We start from the raw sequence: 24,082 nt of genomic DNA, 5'->3' as shown, positions 1-24,082 counted from the left end.
AATTTTCAAAAATAAGTCTTCTATTTTGGTCTCTTAAATATTACCTGATTAGGCCTTGATCCCATGACCTCCTATATGAATGGATCAAGCTTTGAACTGAATTATGTTAAGAAGAAATGTTCTGTAAAATGACATCTAAACTAAATAATTAGCAGCACATTCACATCTCACAATAAAAATAGTTAAAATCTTGGTAGAGCAGAAACTTCCATTCATATTAATCAAAATTTAGAGCAAAGCTGTATAGCAAATACTTAGTATGCAATTCAAGTCAGTCATGATAAACAATACTGGCAGAAATTTATACGTTCATTCTTGATCCCTGACTGTAAGTGGTTAACAAGAATTCAAACCTGCCTCTGCATTTAGCTGTAGGAAGATATATCATCTTTGCCCAAGTCTCCCACTTGTAATAAGAAATACTGCAAAAAACCAGAGAGATCACTCTGGAAATGATACCCCACTGAAATATGAAGTCAAAAGTGCTTTCATTAGTCTCTGCAGATATCTGTAAACTTTTCTTATTATTTTTTTAAAGCTTTACAGGCTGAATTTTTGACACAATGCAAAGTATACCTTTGTTTGCAAAATAGACTTCCGCCATGCTTATATAAGCAGGTGCTCTACAAAGTGGAAATGCTGTGTCACCTACCCTGCCATCTCTAACTCTGACAGTGGCTTGTCAGTGATCTCTGTAGACCTGGATGGACCAAATCTTTCAGCACTGGAAATCTGATGTCTGTTTTGGGCCACCACCTTACAAACCAGATAGGATCACGTCTGATGCACCAAAATGCTTGAATTTGTCTTGATGCAGTGGCGACTGTTCAGCTGTTGCACTCTGTTGACTTTGTCTTTGGAGGCATAGCAGGTTAGACAGGCTTATTTTATGGGTTGTATTTGACTACCTAGTGCCCCCTTAACTCCCCAGTTTAGGCCATGGTCAGTTCCTTATTTATGCTGCTTTGTCCTCTAAAAATAGGGTGTATGTGTGCAGAGAGAGTGTTACCTGAGCAAAGTCAAGGTGAGAACTGCAGAGATAGGACCTCGCTAATACCAGGCCTGACAAGAATGAGGCTTACCTAGGCCATAATAAAAGGGCGCCCAGTAACCATGACTTGATAGGGCATGTCTTTCTCTGCTTCTCTACCTCCCTGGGATATTTATAGTTTACGTGTCACCAGCGAATCATATGATCATAGAATAGTTTGGGTTGGAAGGGGCCTTTAGTCACCTAGTTCAACGTCCCTGCTGTGAGCAGGGGCACCTTCAACTAGATCAGATTGCCCACAGCTTCACCCAGCCTGAATCTGAACACTTCGAGGCAGATCCACTGCCTGTTGCAGTGTCTCACCACCCTCACCGTAAAAAATATCTTCCTTATATCTAATCTAAATCCACGCTCTTTCAGTTTAAAGCTATTCCCCCTTGTTCTGTCATTACATGCCCATGTAGGAAGTCTCTCCATCACTCTTATGGGCCCCCTTTAGGTACTGGAAGGCTGCTCTAAGGTCTTCCCAGAATCTTCTCCAGGCTGAACAACCCCAGCTCTCAGCCTGTCTCCATAGGAGAGGTGCTCCCGCCCTCTGATCATCTCTTCGTGACTGGACTTGCTCGCTCTAACAGGTCCGTGTCCTGTGCTGAGGGCCGCAGAGCTGGACGCAGCCCTCCAAGTGGGGGTCTCATGAGGGCAGTGTAGCGGAGACCTTGCCCTGGTGCCCGCGGTTCCCTGGGTGCCGCCCGGGACGCGGCGGTGTCCGGGCTGGGGGCGCTCCCGGCGGGCCCCTCCCCCGGCACGGCCGCCAGGCGGCAGCAGCGGCGCCAGAGGAGGCGGCGCCCAGCGGAGCGGCGGCGGCGCGACGTGTCGCTGCCATGGCCGGCGGGCGCCGCCGGCGGGGGCGGCGGTGACAGATGTACTTGAAGAGGCCGGCGGGCGGCCTCGCCTTCTGCCTCTTCTACCTGGCGTCCTGCTTCACCAACAAGGTGAGGGCGGGAGCGAGGCCGCCCCAGTCTCGGAGGGGCCGGGCGGGGCGGAGGGAGGTGCGGGGGTGCCGGGCAGGCGGTCCGCTCAGCGGGAATGGGGCGCGAGGTAAGTGCAGGGACCCAGCAGGAGGCGAAGGAGGGACGATGTCTTCTGCTTGCCCTGCCCTGCCCTGCTTTGCTCGGGGAGAGCCGCGGACCAGCCCCTCCCCGACGGGAGTATCCCACGAGTGAAAAATTCCCTGGCATTCCACCGCCCCCCAGCGAGGTGAGCTCCCGAAACTGGGGATAGGACTGTCTGCTACCGGTCTTGTTTTTCTCAGTGTGTGACATCTCAACCTTTCCACGACACAGAAGTTCCAATACTGGCTTGTTAAGGAGAGCAAAGAGGTGACGTCCTACCATTCCAATGAATGAAGTGTTATAGAGCCAGAAATGAGGCTGCTCTGAAAGTATCGCTGATGCTGTATATAATGCACGATTGGATATCTAGCAACCACACTCATTCTCAAGAGAAGATCTGTTAACTGGAACAATAATACCAAGGGAAAAACCTGAAATATTGAAAGTGTTGTATCAGTAGTGGAACAAATGTTAACTTCCATGGACCCTGTGACAGTTTAATTAGTCGGCAAATTAAGGACAAGAATTTTGTTTTCCACTGTGTGACTGAGTTGCTTATTAGTGTTGCTGAAATGTTTAAGCAGAAGGAGAAGTAAGCTGCAGATGGCCACATTGCAAATAAAATTGTAGACTTAAAACATAGTTTGAAGTAGTTTTTTCACTCTGGAAGGGGGAGATAGAGTGACTGCTCCTTGCTGTCCTATTTATCTTAGAGTAAGTGTTTCTGGTTCCAATTTGTGAAAGAAAAGATGTTATTGAAGGAATCGTTATGGATTTTCTGGGAGAGGGCTAGAGAAAAGCAGCATTTCAGAGGTGAAAATGAAACCTCTTCTGGGCAGTGGCCACTGGTTTCTGTTCCAAGGTACACTTGCCATTAAGGATACACAGAAAAAGACTGAAGTCCAGACAGGAAACAAAGTTTGTAGGGAGAGATAATGCGCTTGATTTGACAGACTGCTAGGAGCAGTGGTTACTTAAACAGAAAGAGGCTAGAAGAGCTGCCAAATTGCGTCATGGGTTGGGAAGGGTTCTTGGCTAACTGTACTTGAGAGGAAGTCAGAAGGACTTCAACATAGGGCCTCCATTTTCAAACCTGAATATAGATTTTGGTGTAATAAAGTTAAAAATAACTAGAATATAGACCTTTTAGTTGTTGCAGCTGGTATGCAAATGCAGGCGGGGGGACGGACGTGCAGATATATCATCCTGATTTAAAACCCGTGTGGTAGTTCTGACTCTTGTATGTGTAATATGGCTCATCAATATGCCTTGTCTCTCTGTACTGATGCCAGCTTCTTAGTGACACCCTACACACCTAAAAACTGGACTTTGCAAAGTACTCAGCACAGTTTCCTCTCTGTTGAAAGCTTTCAGCTTCTCCTTTTGCCCTTGACAGCTTCTGCTGACTCCTGGAAGGAGCAGCAGGTATGTTTCATTTCCTCTGAGGAAGCTTCAGTCATTCTTCTCCTTTGCAGGAATAGTATTTATGTACTGCATTACAGGAAATTGTTAGATCCAGATATACATGTTGAAAGACATGTAATAATGCCTCATATTTGCATACATACATATATAGCATGAAAAGACACCAGCATCCATACACACAGACCCTGACAAAGAGTGCTAAAACAATAACACAGAGACTTTGCGTTTCACCCTCATGTATTATATTTCCAATAGGCTTTCTGGACTGCTTAGTATTTTACACGTAATAGCATGTGAACAGAATGTTAGGTGTGTGAGATGCATTGATCATAAGGAGACAGTTATGTTAAGATTATTGGTCTTGATTCTGCCAAAGGTTGCCTCTGTGGTATGATATGGTGTTAATTGACAGGTGCTTATGGGTTTTTGTTTCTGTTAATCCTTTTCCCATTCAGTATGATGCATGGAGTGTGCTCAGAAAGTGAAAGTACAATTCAGAAGGTAGCCTTCTCCATTGTTCAGTCACTCCATGCCCCATATACTTCAGTGTCTGTTACCTTCCGCAGTACCTCAAGCAGCATCCAGCAGTTCTGGTGTGGGAAGTGTCACAAATGAGTGTTTTACGTTGCTCAAAGAATCACTGGCAAAGGTATTGGCAAGAATGGGTTTAATGTTAAGGTGAAATCACAACGGAGTTCATTGGCAAGGTTTGCTCTACTACCATCATTACTACATACATTATATCATTATTACATTACTACATCATTGCATCTGCTACATCATTTCCAGGTGGTTAAAGCAGACAGAGAGAAATCAGACTAAAATCAATCAATTTAAAAATAAATCAACCTAAAATGATCTATGTGGAAGTAAGGATACAAAAGTGTAAGGGTAAAAGGGAATAAGACACTCCAATTGAGTCACAGGGTTCAGAGTGGACCCCCATGCCAAACTTAGCCCCAGACTTGACCAACAGTTTAGGCCTAAAGGTTTTAACAACACTTAAACTTAATGGTGCTAAATGAATAGTTTAATTTAAACAATTTAACAAAAGATTCATACAGAATTTACAATAGGTACAACAGTGACTCACTTAGAGGCCTGTCTTACTTATGAATCTAACATACTTAAGAATCTAAGAGAGCAGCATTCATAGTACATTTGCTATAGCATGTTGACACTTGTGTGCACATAGACCTGAAGAAGTATGTACAAGGTATACCTGTGAAAAATTCCCCTTGAGTGCAGTGAAATGGTCATGTCTTGAGGAGTGGGGGTGTCAGCCCAGGCTCCATTGTCAGTGTTCGGTGGCAGTCCTCCAAGTATAGCAAACTTGAGAGTTCACTGGCTCTGAGAGGCGTCCCACTCAGAGGGAAATTGCTGATCACAGCTTGCTATGGTCCAGGAGAGATCAAAGGGGCTCACTTAGGACTGCTGTTTATAGGGTCACAAGAGAATTGGCTTTAGTCATAGTAATTTTCCATCCTGGCTGCAATGCGGGTTGGTAACTTTCTCTAAAAGTTCAATAACGAAAATGTTGTTCCACTTGGGTTGTTATGCAGGCAAGGAAAATAAGTTTCCAAGGTTGTTTGTTAAAAAACAGGAGCTCATTAGACAGCAGTAGTTCCTGGGAGCAGACAGTGTTTCTGATAAGCTCAAGAGAAAGTTAGCTCAGGTGCTGTTCGTCAAGACTGAGGCCTAGCAAGCATTTCTGAGACCACAGTGTGGCCTGAAGAGAGCAGGGGGGGAAATGTGCCACGGAAAGAGAAATTACTAAGCATTTTTTTTGTCTTTTCTACCAAAATAAGGAAAAATGAAAACTCTCTATGTGTATTTTGTTGCTCTTGTGATTGTTTGTTAATGTTATAAACTCTAGGTGTTTGATGTCCATTAATTTGGTATTTGTTTTCCAGTATGTCCTGTCTGTCCTGCAATTTACCTACCCTACCCTTTTTCAAGGGTAAGTACTGTTTTAAGAATACAGTTGTTTGAAAAATGACTTTAATGTCTTGCTGTTCCGTGCTGAAGCTAACTTCAGTACTTCTTGTCATTACTGGCTTTTGCTGTCTAGAGAACATAATTCATAAAGCCTTAGTAAAGCATTCATTAATGTGTCTTGGTTAATTTTTTTTGACATCCTGATGGTGATGTAATTAAGATATACAGAGTCCATAATTTCTCATTTTACTGGAAGTCTTAGCTTCAGCATAGAAAAGTAACAATTATAGTACGACCTGTCTTCTTTGGAAATGACACTCTTGGATAATGTGCAGTTGTGGTGTATTCTTTAGCTGTGCTAGACAAAACCAACCTTAAATCCATCATTAACCACTTACAAACACCACGTTGCTTATTCTTCTGCTTAGCTTTGGTTGTAACCTGTGCATCACAAGTCATCTTGATGATTGTAATGAGAAATTTAATGTTTTGACAAGTGTCCATATATACCATCAGTGCTGTTGATAATTTGTGAGGCATTCTGTGAAAATCTGGCCTCTTAGAGTCAAGACTTCCCCCATTTGTTTTTTTGAGATAATGTCGAAATCTGCACACACTGGATATCTTTAGTTCCTTTTCTGTTGCTTAGCATGGCTTACATTTTTGTCTGACTTGCAGACCCAGGACTGCAAGCAACTCTAGAAATAGTTGCCTGGGGAATCTCCATTTACTTTGAGTGTATTCAGCTCAATTAAATATTCGGTGAACGGTTTCTTCATTTTTGGCACACACAGAGACTGTCTCTTGGACAAGGCTTTTATCATATGGGGAAAGGGTTTTGAGTAAAGTTTGAAAAATTATATGTGTGGTAAATCAACAGTAAACAAGCATATTTCAACGGCAAGCAACTGCCTTATTGTATCTGTGTTACCACAGTTATTTCCTTTTTCTATTGTTTGGCAATGCATTTCAGCATCTTAATATTTTTCCGTAAGTTCTGGCTTTTAAAAGTGATCTTTCCTTGAAATTTTTTTAAGTGGCTCAGACATGCTTTCATTTGGAGCTGTGACGGATGAGCAAAGGAGGAAAGGAATGCATTTCTCAGTTCATGCAGTTATAGTTCACTGTCATTGGTTTTGTTCCCATTATAATCTAAGAATATATTGTATAGTGCTAAGCATCTGAGACTGTCAGTAACTTCAACTTCCGTCATTAAAACCTGAGAAGAGGAAATTCTTCACAATAAAGCTGATAGGAATTCATCACTGGCTTGAATAGAGCATGGTCAAGACTGCAGCAAACATCAGGAAAATCTGGCTTTTAAGCTCTTGTATGCTTCTCATCTTAAAAAAAGTTCAGTGAGCTATGATGTTAGCATTGAATATTTACCATATCCATGTGGAAAATGAGCCCTCTCTTCTCTGACGATGTCCAACTGCATGTAATACTGTGTAGAGTGAATATTTGTTTATTTGTGTATGTGTGAGAAAGATTTTAAATAATCACTTTAAATCATTGGATTACAATGAATGGGAATAATAAATGAACCCACTTCTATACCTGTTATGGATGTTAATGTCATTTAACACTGTAATAGGGTATCTCTGTCTGAACTGTGCTAGATATTCAAGGATTTTCACCCAAGAAACATGAAACACCTCTCTGAAAACCACTAACTTAAGGAAGAAGAAAGCTAATAAATTATTTTAAAGATTAAAAAAAATCAGTGTGCATCACTACTCATTTTGAGCTATCTGCAAATATTTCCTAGGCCTCACATTCTATTTCTGTAATAGACAGAGGAACAGCTTTGTGGTAGGATAAGTCATTAGGTAGATAAGTCAGTGCAGAATGAACGTAATTGTTATGTACATTTTCAATGAGAAAACCGCAGCATTGTGGTTCATACACAAGGTGATCTGGCTGTAAAGATGTTTTCTCTAGGGGCTCTGATTCAGAGGCTCATGCAGAATAATGATGTTATTGTTGATGACACTTCACTTGGTGCTTGATACACAAGCTCTAGAGGCAGGGGAGGATGCAGTCAGTTTAAGGGATTTTGTAATCTAAACCCAGCATGAATTACCGTGGGAATTCATGGAGCTAATGTTTGAAACTAGTAGGACTACACACGTTATCCTTGGGGCTTATTACTTCAGGTGAAGTGAGTCTTTCAGTCCTGAAATCATGTTTATTTGTTCCAACAGTAACAGTTTATGTATGAAAAGATAGTCATCTCTTGTCACAAACCTTGCCTCGCTTGCATCTTCAGATCATTGTGGCTGTAATATCGCTATTGTTATCATAAACCTTGTGTAGGAGGAGATGATAAAATGGGGATTCAATAACATGATTAAGGTAGTTGTGGTAGATGGTAATTTATAAAACATTTGAAAAAGGATGTGGAAGCACCAGATTATTAGAAAATCTGCAGGAAATGAAAGCCCACAGAAATGAAAGATTCAAAGGAGAATAGTGGCATCCCTGGTAACCTAGAGAAATGGTAGATAACTGGAGTCATGGATGTGCTGTGAGAAGTTCTGTGGATTCTAAGGTCGTTCTCGTGATTAAAGAGGACAAACAATTCAGAGATGCTGTGTTGTTCTGTTTCAGGTGGCAAACATTGGTGGGTGGACTTCTGCTTCACCTCTCCTGGAAGCTGGGCTGGGTGGAGATAAACTTGTGTTCGAGGTAATCTGTTTTTTTTGGTATCTGCTAAATATTTATTTTCTGTAGCTGGATCACAACATAGTTAGATAGGTTGTGAAAGTTACTAACTGGCAAAAATACAGGTTGGGGGGTGTGTGTGTGTGCATGCTGCTTCATAGATGTAGAAGAGAACTTGTGTTTTACTCAAGTAAATCTTTTATCTGCTGTGTAGATAAATAGAGGATATTGTTATAATAGCCATCAGTGATATTGGTAGAAGCAAGATTAGGTACAGACATTGCTTTAGTGGCAGTTACTGATATCTATATATTATTATCAAATGTGTATTTTTGGTGCAGACTTTGTTTTCACAGAACAGTCTAAAGAAATACCGCTGTCAGTAATGTCCTTTTTTAGTTCAAATTGTCATCACTCATGATTACTTCTGCTTTAAACCATGAAATTAAAGAAGTTGAATCTTTTTTTTCCCGAACTTGGAAAATATATTTGATTTTTTTCAAATTATGAAATAATTTAAAGAAAATACTGGACAAGAGCCACTTTTATGATGTTGAAGATGTTTTTACCTATGAAAAGTTTTGGTGAAAAATTATTTGTATTTTGATGCTGGAGACTTCAGGCCACTAGGTGTCAGTGCACTGTAGTAAAACGGATTAAAATACATCTTGAGAGACTTCTTATTAGTTTAGTGAATACAGAATACCTGTTCTAGAATAGACTGAATGGAACGACCAGAATTAATTGACACGTTTTGGCTATAATACAGACAAATACTTAATCATGAGTTTAAACCTGTCTTTCTTCAGAAGAATCAGGCACATACTTTAATGCTTTACTGAGCTGGACTTGTAGCTTGTATCTCCTGTATTAAAACAAAACAAAATTAAAACAAAATAAAAAAAGCAACCCCAAAAGCCAAAAACCAAAACCCTGTAACACCCAAAACCCAACCAACAAACCAAAAAACTCCCCAACAAACAAACATAATGTCAAAAGGTGATTTAGTACTACCACTGGGATGTGGATATTTCTACACCCCCACCCCTTACAGAATATTGGTCTCTGAATCCATCTGTTGGTTTGGGGTTTTTCTGTCTATGTGTAGTATACTTAGGAATACCATATCCAGTCTCCTCATGCTTCAAATAATAAACTGCCATCCATTTGTTTGTTTATTTCTACAAAGTCTCAGTTTTTCTGTCATGTGGACTGATCTCATATACCTTATGAGCCAGTTCAGGTTATCTCCAAATGTCTCAGCTGTATTAAATTATTACACAAAGATCATCAGCCTTTGTGTAAAGTCCAGAATACTAACCTCACAATAAAGACCAAATGAAAACATATTACTTAGGGTAATCTCTCTTAGATTTTGTGGATAACCTGCTTTTCATCTGCTTCCCCCCAGTGCTCCCAACTTTAAGGGACTCTCCATCATTGCTTCTAAACAGCAAATACTATCTGCAAAGCTTGTATCCAAAACAAGGTCTTTGTGGAGCACAATGGAATATGGATAGCATCTACATAATGCTACACAGTGCTGCAGTCTGCTGCCCAGCTTCTGCCTAACCCTTGTAGGCACATAAGTCCAATATGTTCTGGTTGGCATTCTTTGTAGTGCTGCATTTCCCTCACAACTAAGCAGCAGCTCAGAGCCTTACTTAAACCAAAGCTCCAAAGTGTGGTTTAGGGGAACCTACCTGCTGACTTTAGTGGGCTTTGGATTTAGCCCTGCAACAACCACAAACTCATCAGTTATTTTCCTGTTTTGCATGTACATCACTGTAGTACCAACATAAGAAGCTGCTAATTGGTTTACATACAAGGCAGATTGTTGATGCTGACACGTTACATCAAACATCCATGCATTCTTTTTTAGTCCTGAAATTCCCACTTGGCAGCATAAAATTTTACCCTTACATCATGGAAAAAGCATCTGAAGTCCTTTTCCGTTGCACTTCACAGTATTGCATTGGAGATGAAGACATATTTGGGATTCCTACAGTTTAGTGGTGGGGAACATGAAAGAATGATATTTTTATGTTCTAAATGAAAATTCGGTTTTCATCATGTGTTCCTTTCATCTTCTCGGCCCTGCTTTCTTTTCTTCCCTCCCCCTTCCTTCCATTTGTTGCAGTTCCAATAGGGCGGCGGGTATTTTTGTTGGTGTCTGATGTGAACTCATTGGTAATGAGGCATGACAGTTTTAGATCTCGGTCTTGATGAAGTTCCAGTTGAAGTCAATAACCTTAAAAGGAACAGCGTTTTTATAAAAAATTATGGTGACTACTCAAGAAGACCCAGAGCAAATATTTATGCCAGTGAAAGGATCTAAAGATTGTATTCGTGGCCCTGGGTTTCTGATTGAGTATCTTGGAAAATCATATAACAGGAAATGTGATATTTATGGTTTCTTCCTTGTCTGTGATTGCATGTATCTTTATGTTTTATTTTCATTCATACTGTTCTGATTTCATTATTTAGTGGTCTGTTTTTCTTGTGTTCCATGAAGTGTAGTAGTGTAGCGGTACCTGTAATTAACGTTTTAAGTCTTACATACTAGTTGGAAGTGTAATGCAAATAAGGAACTACAAGCAGTTTGGTTTTATTTGGAGAACCAGCATTATTTGCTAACTTTTTCTTGACTTTAATTCAAAACTTGGGAAGAGTTAATGGATTAGCCATGACTTCAGTCCTGGGAAGCCTTTGATTCAGGCCCTTACCTCTTCCTTTCTTCCCTTGCTCAAAGTCTTCCATTATTCTCTCTGAAATTTACCACCTACCTGGTCCCTTTTTCCCCTTAAGTAACAAGATTTAAAAAAATGGAAAAGTGCCAATTCTGAAGCCCCTTCTCGGAACTGAAACCTGACCCTGCTGCAACAACCATAGCTAAAAAAAAATTAATCAGATCAATCTGATGACTTCATTCCTCCATTAGTTGTCAAACTGCCTCCAGGAGTTTGGCTTAGTCAAAGGAATATCATTAGGAAATCTCAAGAGATAGGCTCCCACAGAGACAATCTGATCTTTAGGAAGAATCTCTTTGTAAATCTGGCTGAGAAATGAATGTGTGGGTGGCCAAGTGTATTTGTACATAGTGAAAATGTGTGCTGTCTGTGCAAATGCGCCATTTAATGCCTTCATTTGTCAGTTTTTGTTCCTTTCACAGAACATCAAGGAAATTAGTTGAAATTTCTCTCCTTTAAAACCAGTGCAAGTAATTGCTAAGGAAAAAGACAAACCAACACAATTTTGGAGAGAGAGGAGCCAGGGAAAGAGTAAAAGAAAAAAATATATCTGCAGATAGTTCCTCTCTTGGATTAGATGAAGTGAATAATTTCTGACTTGGATTTGTAGTAAATTGGAGGAATACTGAACAATCAGACAATGACTTTAATATGCACACATTTGAAATTTATGTACATATATACATATTATATTCCTTGCAAGCAACTGTTCTTGACTGTATGTAAACAGAATGTGGTGAAATAATGAGATTTTAATTGTTTTCACAGGTCTGAAATCCTGTCATGGCTTCCTGCTTCAGTACTTTTTGTGGGCATCATTTATGCTGGCTCTAGATCACTGTCTAGACTGGTAAGAAATGCACAAGTAGAAGTCAATTCTTTATTATCTCTACTTTGTAAACAGAGAACATTCCCTTCATCCATGGTGTTTAATGCTGTTCCTGGGTTGAGGGGAAAGGAGGGAGGAGGGGTTTAAATAATACATCGATTGTTAATGGTGCTAAAGCAGTGGTTCAGTCCTATGAAGTATCAAAAAGCATCTCTGTGACAGTCCAAAGGACTCAGCATCTTTCCAGAACAGATCCTCAGTGGTCTGAATTTGCAAGTAGGGAAGAAGCTGAAGAACTTATTAGCTGCAACTTTGCAAAAGGGGGAATGAGACTGTGGGATCTGTGGGAAATCCATCCAGGAAAGTGATGAAGACCATTTCAGTGAGAGCTTTTTGTTTCTTTACCGGATTTGAAAAAATAAATTGAAAGTTGGAAAGAGATTATGGGAATGGTTAGATTAATCAGTTTTATGATCCATTTGCATCATAATAACCTATCAAATGTTTACAAGATGTCAAATCTGCTTTCATTAAACTTGAATGCTTTATACTTAAATTATATAGTCTTTCTTAAAAAAATAAAATAAATTAGTGACACGAATTTTTTAAAAATAATAATGTTTTACTGCTGTTATGCAGTCTGCAAGCCCAAATTCTGCACTAGTTCCCTTCTGCATTCTGTCAGTGCATCTTACTGTAACTCTAGAGCCAGCTTGCTCCTGTCAGCTCCTAAACCCCGAAGAAGATCAAAAGGGAATTTTTTACAGGATTCTGATTGTAGTGATCCCTTGAACATCTCAGTAGAGAGGCAGAGCAGAAAAGGACAGGTGGTCTCTGTCCTCATAAACAAGGTTGGAGGCCTCATCTTGGAACCAAATAATCTTGTGAAAACACAGGCCTGTGCTCAGAAGCCCCTGCTTCCACTTTAGTTCTGTCTCAGGGTGATTGCATTTGCTTCCTCTTGGTTCCTTGTCAAACGAAGTTCCATTGGCCTTCTCTGGTGTAAAGCGAGCAAAGATCCATGAGAAGAGCCTTGCCTGGAAACAGCAAAAAGCCTTGGCAGCAGCATCTTTTCTGCTTGCTCACCTGGGTGGTGGAGGAGTTATGAATCACATCCTCTCTGCTATTTCTTCTTACTTCCTAGTCATGCAGTCAGTTACTGTGTTTCCCTCCTGTTCCTGCTCTGGTCATTCATGAGTGAGCTGCACTGGAGTGGCAGAGGGGCTATGAATGGTTTTGATTTATTTCCCAAACCTTTCTTAAGGAGAATCTCCGATTTCTGAATGGCTTTTTGTTGTACCTGAATGGGGATTTAGAGGCCTAAGTCTGTGGCCGTTTTAGGAGGAAAGACAAAAGGACAAGTAGTCTTAGGTCGTAGTTATTATGTACTGCCTTGTACTGGGACTGGGAGCATATTTGAATTAAGCAAGTTTATTCCTGAAGCAGAATTTATGTACACTTTTTTGATCAAATCCAAGGAGACCCACTTTCAAACACTCCTGTATACTGGCAGGGCTACAATTTTATCTCTGTTTGTGCCTTTCCCGAGAGGTGCTGGCAGTCTCCCCTGCCCAAGGGTTCAGGGGTGGAAGTGGAGGAGGACTGCTTAGCTCTGGACTGTGATGCATTAACAAAAGTATGCAGAGCTGTGAGGGGAGGTTTGTACAGAGTCAATTCACCCTGCCTGCCCAACCAGTAAACCTTTCTTTTCATAACCCTCTCACAAATTCAAGAAATAGTCACATCAAAGGCAATAGACATATGGAGAAGGTTAACTGGGCTAGGCAAACTGGAGCCATTGTTGGCTCCAAAACACATTTGGAAGAGCCAAAAGCAGAGAGGAGGAAAGAAAAACCCAACAAATTGGCTTCACAAAAGGAAGAATGTAAATTCTGCTGTCAACTTTCCTTGTTTATGGCTATTTCTTGTATTTCCTATTACTATGTCAGGCTCAGGTTGCTCATGTTGTATACTTCTGGTTTTATATTCTCAGTTGAGAACTGGCTTTCAGAACTGGTGAAACTGTTTTGTTTGTGTGATTTTTGTTCCTTTTTAGTTTAAAGATGTTAGAAGTTACCTTGGTGTAACTCCTGTGTTTATGGATCCACCTCAGCTGTCATTATGACTTAAAATGTTTAATTAGCGATACTTATCTGGCTTCATGGTAAAGAAAAGAAAATTACAGAAAATACAGATTTCTGAACGCGAAGTCCGATTTAAGAGATGTTTGCTGCTTATATCACCTGATACTTAAAAACATGGACATCACTGAGAAATTACCTCATTCTCTACTTATGTGATTTAAATACTATACACAAGTGGGGAAATACTGCTTCCTAAACTGACTTAGTCTTTACATTATCTTAATCAGAGCAGAGAATTGCTTCTGTTTCAACTGTATGAGATACCATGAATCTGATTTGGAGGAAGTATTATGAACCACTAATTCTGGTTGGGTTTGCCTCCGGCAATGAGTGTTTGATTCATTATTGTTATCACTGGGTTTTGTTTCTTAATGATTTCATGTTGGGATGGTGTCCAGATGCCTCAGTGAGTACAATTTCAACATCACTTGTGTTTGAACTATTGCATTTCTACCCTAATTTTGGGCATCTCTTCCTAGCAGTAACTGAAAGCAATCACCTAAAGTCATCTTGCCCGCAATTCTGTTGCTAGGAGTCACACTGTATTCTTAGTACCAGTAGACAGAGATGGGAAAACTAATGAGAACTGTTTACTGTGGAGGGTGCAGATGCTGGATCAGAGAAGGAAAACTAGAGGCAGAAACCTGGAGCAAATCTTACTGAGGTAGCTGTGTACAAACAAACTGGCTGAGCACTCAAAAGTGGGAGAAGCAGCAAGCAGTGCTACAGCAGGGCCTGCATTTAAAGATGCCTGTGCCATGTGGTAATGATTGGAATGGGTCTAAGTCCCTTTTAGGAGATATGGCACGGGTTTACAGTTTAAAAAACAAAAAACCCAAACCACAAACATGTGGGACAGCTGTCTCTAGGAGTAGTGCCCCTTGCTATGTGTGTGACTGTTCTGGGTTGATTTGGGCATTTTTGTTCTCTCCCAACGGCAGCCAATCCCAGTGTTCCTCACTGTGCACAACGCAGCAGAAGTTATAACCTGTGGGTTCCAGAAGTTTGTGCAGAAAGAGGTAATTGATCTGTTTGTTGATACATTCAAGGTAACTACTGTGATATAACTGCCCTATAACAAGATACTTAATTTCTTTTAATACAAGCAGCATTAGTACAGTGTGCTTTTCTAGTCTCTCTGTGATAGCTGGTCATTAGTGATACCCAGAGAGAGTTTTGCTGTTGGCAGGTATCTATACTGATACGAGATATGAAACAGGGCATATGTGTATCACCAGTTTCATCTGCATTTTTAAGACTGGCTTGATCCTGCTTGTTTTTTCCTTTTGAAAACTAATATTCCCTCTCTGTCATAATTTTAATGTCCCCACATAAAAATCTCATTGTTTGAGCTGAGAGGGAGAAGAACTGGGTCCTTATATCTAACCAGTATAATATATCTAGTGTGTTGTATGATTATAGATAGATCATATCTCCATATGAAATGCAGGAGGAACAGTGCATTTTTAAATTTGTTTTGAATTCTTGAGAATCTGCCCTAAGACCTGTGAAAGTCAAGTAAATAATTCCTGCACCCTTTAGTAAGAGCTGAGTTTGTTTCTCACAAACCGTAATAGGAAGCCTTCTTTTTAGGCTTTTCTTGAAATGTTTTTCTAATTGACTAAAGAGCTGCTGTATGAGCTAACACGGGGAAATCATTCATCACAAAGTCATTTTTACAGTGACCTCTGTCTTGCTGTAAAAGGGATCTTCCATTCATTATATCTGTTGTCTGTATAGAAATAAATGACCCATGTTTACTACTTGTAACAAACAGAAGAGGTCACTAAGGTTATGCCTAAGGGACATAAGAGTGTGTACCATACTATGTCCCTGTGACATTGTCCTCTGATTAGTGTCCCTGTCAAGGTGTTTCATATTTTCCTTCTATGTCACATGCTTATGATTCCTCTCTTTAAAAACAAAAGCACTGCAGACAAGGATAATGCAAAGACAGGCCTTGCTGAGAAGCTTCTCAGGAATAATTTTGTACCAAAAAATTGGGAATCTTTCATGAGTTTAGATCAAGACTGATTTGACTGATATCTTTTATTAGGTACCTAATTAGTACCTAATTAAGAAAACTCAGTATTTGAGTACATACATGACACAGTTTTGGTATAATTCAAGTTAAGTTTGAGGACGAGGTATAAAGTTCATGCTGGTTTTAGATTTACCTGCTGGTAAGTAATCTGAAAATATAAATCAAGTTGAAGTAGGCTAATCCGTAATCCTGATTCTTCTTTTCCAGTTTAAATTTGCTCAGCCATGCTCAAATGTAATGGGCTGTTGAATGCTGCTAATTGAAGTTTTAATGTGTTTGGTGCAATAAGATCAGCTATCATCATTTTCCAGTTTTTGGAAGGAGAAAGGACTATTTCACCATTTTTATTGTTAAATTTTAATCTTTTAATCATACTTTCTTTTTTACAGCAGACCTCTCATCTGAAAGTCTGTAGGTAAGCTTTTAAAACTACTCACATTCAGATTCAGACTTGTTTTGGCTCCAGCTTCTCTATTTGCTTCAGATAATGGCACCAGAACAATGAAGAATGTCAGGCACATTCCTGTGGGTGGTGAGCCTAAGTTGCAACATAGGAGTAATTAAATATTTTTAAACTTTTTTTAACCATTACTTGAATCGATATGTTTTTTCTTCTTACAAAAATAAAAAAAGACAGAAGACCAGTCTTCCTGAATGAAAAAGCAGTGCTCATAACGTTTTTGGAAAGGAGATGGAAACCAGGTTTGAAGTTCCAATGGGTGATCATAAACATTATCAGAAAGATGATTAATGTGTTAGAAAATAACTAAAAATGCCTTTTGTGAGAAATAAAAGGTAAATAATATCTATTTCTGCTAGAATAATTAATTTCAAGGTGGGAGTGTGTCTCTTCTGCCATGTCTGAAGTGACAGGATGAGAGGAAATAGCCTTAAGTTGCACCAGGGAAAGTTCAGATTAGATATCCGTAAAAAATTTTCACTGAAAGAGTGGTTAGGCATTGGAATAAGTTGCCTAGGGAGGTGATGGAGTCACCGTCTCTGGAAATGTTCAAGAGGCATCTGGATGTGACACTTGAGGAGATGGTTTAGGGGTGATTATGGTGGTACTGGGTACTGGGGGCCAGATGATCTTAAAGATCTCTTCCAACCTCAGTGATTTTGTGATTCAGTGATAATAAGCTACACAACCTACCAACCCTTGATGGCCCTGGTTGTTTAGGCTTCAAAAAGGAGATAGAAAAGGACAAACAAAAGTCAACCAGCCATGTATTAAAGTTTCATTCTATGCCCCCACGTCCCTGAAGAAAGCACACTTGTTATTCTCCACATCCTGTAATCTTTTAGCTGTACTTAAGAATGGATAATGTTGGGTTACTATTTAGTATACTTAGAGGCATTATCTTCCTAATTTCTTCCTGTTATTTCCATTATCTAACTTACTCTGGCCTTGTCTTCACCACTGGATTATTGTCAAGGATACTGGAGTTTTTTATAATCTTTATTCTGTCTTTTCCTATGCCCCTAGAGAGCAGGAAAATAAACTCCCAACCCAAGTCTATGTTATTATTAATAGTGACAGTCCACAGAAATTCAACATCAGGATATTCAGTGTAGCGTGAAGAAATACTGACTCAGCCACAGGTTGAGAATTTATTTAAGTCAGTGGATTAGGAGAGGACTTACATTGTCCTTAAACCATTTCTAGTGTAATACCTCTCATTTTCACTTTGCTCTGTGTTCTGGAGTAACACCACTACTTTTAAGGGAGTCACTTCTGCTGGAATTATTGTAACAGGCAGTTCACCTTAATAAAAGAAGTTTTTGGTAGCCATTCAGACAGAAATTGGTTGATTTTGGCTTTCTGAAGAAGCCTAGGGAAGCCAGATGGCAAGTGAAGAATAATATTCTCTACCAAAAAAACTTGATTTCATCACTTCTGAGATGCTTTTTGCTGCTTCTGTTCCATACAACTTTGCTGTGTATGAGTTACAAAGAATGCATGAAGTAAAACTTAATTGTGGTGGCGGAAATTGCTTTTTAAATATAGAATAAAAAACTGAAGTGTCAGTGCCTCTACTTTGCTGAGAGTACAAATCCAAGTTGCAAGCTTTTGATCTTGTGGGTTTTTTTTTCTCTTCTCCACAGTGTGCTGTTCCTCCTGGCAGCAGCAGTGTGCCTTCCTTTGTGTGACACACAGGTGAGTTCTGCTTAGTAAAGCAGCTCTAGTTAGACCTTGATGTGTGACATTGTGTTAGGATACGAGGGATGCAGCTTTTACTTGTAAGCTAGGGTAGGATTCCTGTGAAGGAACTGTAAATGTTTCCTGTTGCTGTGTTGTAGTCATGCTGTTTTTACTGTGTTTGCATCATGGTAAAACCTCTGAGCAGTCTGGACATGCAGCTCTTTGGTGAAGATGGTGGCTGGGGAAACCATGATTTTACTTCTTACAGGGCTTACAGCAAATCACTTAGGTTTGAGTTAATTGCATGTACTTTCAGAAGGTTCCTAAACTAGTTTTGTATTCATTCTACACACTTTCTGTAGCTACTGGAGAAAGAAAGGAGGTACCTCCAGAGAGTGCTCCATCCAGCAAAGGTTTCTTCATTGGAGATTCTCATTTGGAGACCTATGAAGGCCGCTTCCTTGCTTTAGACACTTCAGTTAATATCTGAAGTCGGATGAATCTGGAACTTGTCTGGATTCATCTGATCAAATGTGGCCATCGGAAGCATTGCACTTGCACTAGCTCTGCATAGTCCATGGAGCAGAGCAGGAACTTCTGATATATGATTCATCTCCCTTGAAAGCAGACATCTAAAATGTCTCCTCTCAAAATATTTGGTTTTACCCATTGATTGTGAAGAGGGCCTGCTTTGTTCAAGGGCAGATGTCTGTTTGAAGCACTCTTTTGGATACTCTGATTAGTTGGAGCCTTAGCTGCTGCAGAGGCTGAGAGGAGAAAGGAGACATGATAAACACCTTAGTGATGATCCTCTGATCCTTTTGCTCCTCCCTGATTGCCAATACAGGACTAAACAGACTGAGGTCTATATGATTGGATTGTTTAAAATGTTGTACATAATGGAAGGAAATAGAACCATCCCTGTCAAGACAAGCTGAGAACCTGGGTAACTGGCATATGCCAGGTCTCTAAGGGGGACAGGAAGAACTTCAGTCTTCCCAGTCTTCTTTAGTCATCTTCTCTTTCCTTTTAGCATTGCTCCAACTCGCTGTACTTGCTTTGGGAAGTTAACTGCAGGGAAATCACAATATGTATGTTTACATGAACATGTTTTTATTTATGTAGATGTTCTTTATTGCAGTTTGATCCAAGTGGTTATTTATGGGCTCTAATTCACTTGGTCTGTGTTGGTAAGTAATTTTCTTTAAGAAAAGACTTAGGAAGAGAAAATATTTCGGAGAAATGAGCTTTATTATGAAATTACCGATATTTGAGATTCTTTACGTAAGAAACGCTTGGAAAGAATGAAGATCAGTAAACATAAGAAAATGCGTTCCTATTATAGCTTTTATGTTGAAAACAACATCAGAATAAACTAGGTATTGCAGTCTGTTAACCGTGGATGAGAAAATGCACATACAATTTTAATCAGCACTAAGCTCTTCTGGTTGTTTTTTAGTGGTTACCTACTGAGAGACACTTCTTTCTAAGAGGAGAATAAACATGAAAAAGGCAAACAATAACTTGTAGTTAGACCTTTATTGCACACACAGATTTTATTTAAAAACTGACAAAAATACTCTAAAATATCATGGAATATGGTCCCAGAGGAAGGATGTTGAAATGCTGGGGTTTTTTAGGCAATCATACGCATTTTTTAAGAATTTTAACAGTGAGTCGCATAACCCATCAGGTTTTCTTTTGTCTTTTTTTCAGACTAAACATTGATTCAGATAAATCATAACTCTTCCCTGAAAAGCTAGAAACAGTCAGACCCAGAAAATCTGAAGAAAACAAGAGTAGTAACCTTTAACTAGGAGATTTGTGTCCTTTGGAGCATTTGGGTGGATAATCAGTAACTTGTATTTGATTCTTACTTGTCCTATAGACTGAGTGACTCATTCATATGTTAAGTCTTATCTGCAGATTAAGGATGATTCCTTCTTTATTTCTTCTATTCAAATTGTAAAATTTTCAGGGCAGAGGTAATGTGTTTATATGTATTCGTGTCTAGAGGAGGTCTACAGATCCCATTCTAAAATGTTGTTAATATACAAATGTGAAATAGGAGGTTTTTTCCTCTAGGAAATATTATATATATATAAACATTTACTCATTTAGGAAAAAGTAGAAGCTATGGATTTTTTCACATCAAATACTTATTTGATGTAATGAGTGATGTTACTGCTTTATCAAAGCCAAGTGGTTTCACTTGTAAAGCAGTGCTTGGTCATGGAGGTGGAAAACTGCTTAGAGAATCTTCAGAAAGGTTCTTCTGAGTGTTTGAGACGTGTAGGAAGTGCCAACAAAATGTTTATGCTCAAAATATAGCTTCTTTCCATTTCTTTGGTTTTGAGGGTTGTTGATTTGACTGTTGGTTTTTGTGTAATTAGATTTCCTATCAACTGAAATAAAGATGCTATAAGAAAGGGCAAACAGATGAACCAGCTTCCTGCATTAAGTTTATCGAGACAGGGCATTAGAGAAAGGACATGTGTTCTACCCTTCGCCTTGTCTAGCAGAGGCAGAATTGGGTACATCTGTTTCAGTGTTCTACTGGATTTAATTTTCATGTTCCGGTTCTCTCTGTGAATTAAAAAAAAAAAAAAAAATACCCCAAGGCCTTGAAGAAAGAGTCTGAAAAAATAGAGCCTGAAGCTGTATTGTTTCTTCTATGAGTGCTTAAAGCTTTACCCAGAATAGAAAGGTGAGCTAACCAAGAGGTGGGTGGGTCAAAAATGTAAAGAACCTGGAGATGCTAGAGCTGAGAGAACTTTAAATAGTGAAGATAGCTCAGAGCCAACAGCTCTACGTAGGGGTCCACACAGATTAATATGTCACAGAACTTATCCCCAAAATCGAGTGGGCTGAAGAACCCATTCTGTGACACTTTTCTGTATGTATTTACACACAAAAGCACGTACACACACACACTCTCCTTTGTAGCTGCTGTGAGCTAGAAGTTTCTTCCTCAGAAGAATTAGCAGAACCACAAAGCATGGCTGTACTCTGAGATGATAACACTTTGAAAACTATTAATTTGAAGCGATAGGTTCATTTTACTCATGGTTTAGGAATCCTTTGTGCCGTGTTGCTAAACTGTAATTCAGAGGGGTTCGTGTCTGCCAGTACCACGGCCAAACAAGCTGTTGTTTGTCAGAATGATTGCATGTTATGGCAATTACACATGTCATTTCAATTACAGGGGTTTACAAAGTATTTCACAAGTTGTGGAAACCTGGCTCCTTAAGGTAGTGTGTTTTCATATTCTTTTACAAAGAAAGAGATTGCTATCAAAGGGGCTTAGAAACACATCTGTGTAGCAGTCAGGTAAACTGTAGGGATCTCTGCATTATCAGCATGAGCTGGGCCACTCTTGGTTAATCATTAATGACTTCCCTTGCAAGAGGAGCCTTATTTATTGTTGGTAACAATAGCATGTGGTTATTGATAGTTGTACTGCTAACTGGGACACTGAATTAGTTTTAAACGTTGTGTTATCCAAGGGTGATGACTCAGTCCTGGAAAAAGAACCCCTAATTACTGGCACAGGTGTTAAGAGGCAATGTTAATTTGTGTTCATGTGGAAAGCTGCACGGTTTGAATCTGTCAGTACTTCCCTTTGTGACAGTCTCAGAAGTGTTCAGCAGTTGCTGACTTACCACAGGACTGGAATGGCCAAGTGCCTTAAGCACCTTGAAACCTTTCACTAATCCCGTTTGCTTGTTAGAACTCCAACCATGCAATAGTAGTCTTAGAATCAGATGGCACTACATGTTCAGAGTGTCTGTAATCTGCAGTTGTCTGTATAGATGGAGATGGATCTGTTGCCACTGCATATTATGTATATGTTCATAATATCTGCCTCTGTAGAATATGGATGACCTCATTTATTTCAAAACCGTTTTCCATCTCTGGTTAAAGGTTCTAAATTTTAGTCAGTCTCATTTTACTTCACTTTAAATGAGACTTTCACTGACATAGTAACAACAAATAATATGTGAATTATGTGTAAATTAATATGCTGATTAATTGAGAATTTAGCTAATTTATTAATATCGATAAAGTTATTACTATATTATATTCATTATGTATATAATATAATGTTACTATTACCTAACTATATTATATAAATTAATATAATGGAATATTATAGTGTTATAATACTGCTTAATATACTGATCTCTTATACCAAATGAACTGCTTTGCTAAACAAGCACTTTTTTTTCTTTCCCTCCTCTCCCAGTGATCTGGACCAACAGTACATCAACTATGTATTCAGGTAAAATGAATAAGTCTTTGATACACCATAGCTGGTTTTATGTGGTATATGTTTTCATTTTCAACCGTGGCTTGTTGAGGAAACTCATAGCTACCACTACTTAAATGTATTAATTTAGAAGGACATTCACTGAAAGAACAGTGCTAAGCTGAATGGCTTAGCAGATGAATTTTTTTGGCTCTGGTTATGGATGGATATGCCAATATACACCTGGGAAGGTAACGAGGTGTTAATTATGAATTTTTAAATCACCATGTGCACAAGTGATCTATCATTTCCAGAAATAATATTTACAGAGTAACTCCCTGGCAATACCCCACTTCAGAAAATAAAACTTGTACAAAATTGCCAGAAGGGGAGGTAGTGATTACAAAAGTACTGTGTGCAAAGAACATGAGCAGTAACTGATTGTTCAGAGTGCTGTTAGTGGGATTGAGTAATTCAGACTTTCAGTTGTTTTTCTGATTTGGAGATATAAAAGTGGCTTGTTATTTTTTAGCAAGTGAAAGAGCCTGAGTCACCGACCATATTTTTAAATTCAATCCTTTCCTCAAAGAGCCACACAAGTCAGAACATTCAGTGTACTTGGCTTCTGTTGGGTTTTGGTGAGGCTTTGTTTGAAGCAGGGCATATAGAAACTTGATTAGATTCTCCTTCATCCATATGTTGGATGCCCATTCTCCTCCATCCATATGTTGTATATGTTGGCGTCTTCTTAGGATGGTAGCTAAAGTCATATGGGGACACTATGAAATATGAATAATAAATTCAAAGAAAGGGTAGTCAAAAGGAATGAAAGAGGGAGCAGAAGTTAGGAATAAGCATAACAAAAGTAAAGTTGTACTTCTCTGTTTGATTAGATGTATGACCACATGAAAGATCATTGATAGGAACACATCAGAGACACCAGTGTAGGAACATTGCTTCACTTCAGTTCCCATTTATCTTGTAACATCATCCATATGATAACAGTGCCTCTCTTTCTATCTTAGTTCAGTCAAATCTGCTGTTTCGATACATAAGTAATGCAGGCCTGTGATTTTGCCTCTATATGATTCCAGTGTCTATTCACCAGGGTCCCATTCGTGGATAATATCTGAATATCAGTTTGCTTGAAGTGGTCTCTTGTTTAAATCAGTTGTTTTCCGTCTATGCAATGCACTATGAAATGCAAAGCAAAGCAGTTTTATGCAAAGGAGGTAGATGTGTTTATTGAAACTTTGGAAGAATTAGTTGTGGAATTTGCAAATAGCTGCCACATGCAGAAATAACCCATGAAGTCTTGAATGAGTTGTAGCTGGTTTTCTGTGTTGAAGGGAAAATAATTAAACAAGCAGTAAAATCAATTGATTTTTCATTTGGCAGTTGCCTGAATATGGCTTTCAGTTGTCATTTTAGTTGAAAATTGCACATAGGCCTGAACCTTTAAATTCAGATTTTGGCTGAAGGTCTTAAATTTACAGCTTTGTTTGAAAAGTCAGGGCTGGGTGTCTTCTCTGTTAATCGGCGATCATGGTCCTTTGTAGTCTGTGAACTTGTGTCCAGCAGAGAGCAGGAGTTCCACATTACATGGAAAGTATGATTGTTTATTTGGAAGCTTTTGAAAGGGAGAAACTTCTTGCTAAGGAGCTGTGAGGTGCAATGGTATGTATTTTAAAACTTTTCCTTTTACAAAAAACCCAAACAAACAAATAATCCAACAATGGATTTGTGCAAATTGGAAGATGGCTATTTTCAGCATCTACTTAAAAACAAAA

General features: G+C 39.2%; 1 protein-coding gene across 5 annotated transcripts in view; it reads left to right on the top strand.

The window, feature by feature from the left end:
- Positions 1 to 1,814: 1,814 nt before the first annotated feature.
- Positions 1,815 to 24,082, top strand: part of TMEM241 (transmembrane protein 241) — a 55,422-nt gene continuing 33,154 nt past the window's right edge. The window contains exons 1-10 of one of the 5 annotated variants that reach the window (XM_051775507.1): positions 1,815 to 1,983; positions 5,442 to 5,488; positions 8,080 to 8,157; positions 11,652 to 11,733; positions 14,798 to 14,875; positions 16,290 to 16,315; positions 18,007 to 18,058; positions 19,185 to 19,233; positions 21,249 to 21,294; positions 22,290 to 22,325. In XM_051775507.1, the coding sequence (XP_051631467.1) occupies positions 1,912 to 1,983; positions 5,442 to 5,488; positions 8,080 to 8,157; positions 11,652 to 11,733; positions 14,798 to 14,875; positions 16,290 to 16,315; positions 18,007 to 18,058; positions 19,185 to 19,233; positions 21,249 to 21,294; positions 22,290 to 22,325 (566 nt within the window). In that variant the 5' untranslated portion in view covers positions 1,815 to 1,911. Of the gene's footprint in view, positions 1,984 to 2,039; positions 2,249 to 5,441; positions 5,489 to 8,079; positions 8,158 to 11,651; positions 11,734 to 14,797; positions 14,876 to 16,289; positions 16,316 to 18,006; positions 18,059 to 19,184; positions 19,234 to 21,248; positions 21,295 to 22,289; positions 22,326 to 24,082 lie in introns of those variants that run through there. The other 4 variants (XM_051775499.1, XM_051775492.1, XM_051775488.1 and 1 more) reach the window with 4 other exon arrangements.

The sequence above is a fragment of the Manacus candei genome, unplaced genomic scaffold, assembly GCF_025592945.1.
Source record: "Manacus candei isolate 608988 ecotype Guabito, Panama unplaced genomic scaffold, ASM2559294v1 h1tg000008l, whole genome shotgun sequence".
Lineage (NCBI taxonomy): Eukaryota > Metazoa > Chordata > Aves > Passeriformes > Pipridae > Manacus > Manacus candei.
This window is presented reverse-complemented; position numbering and strand designations above follow the sequence as displayed.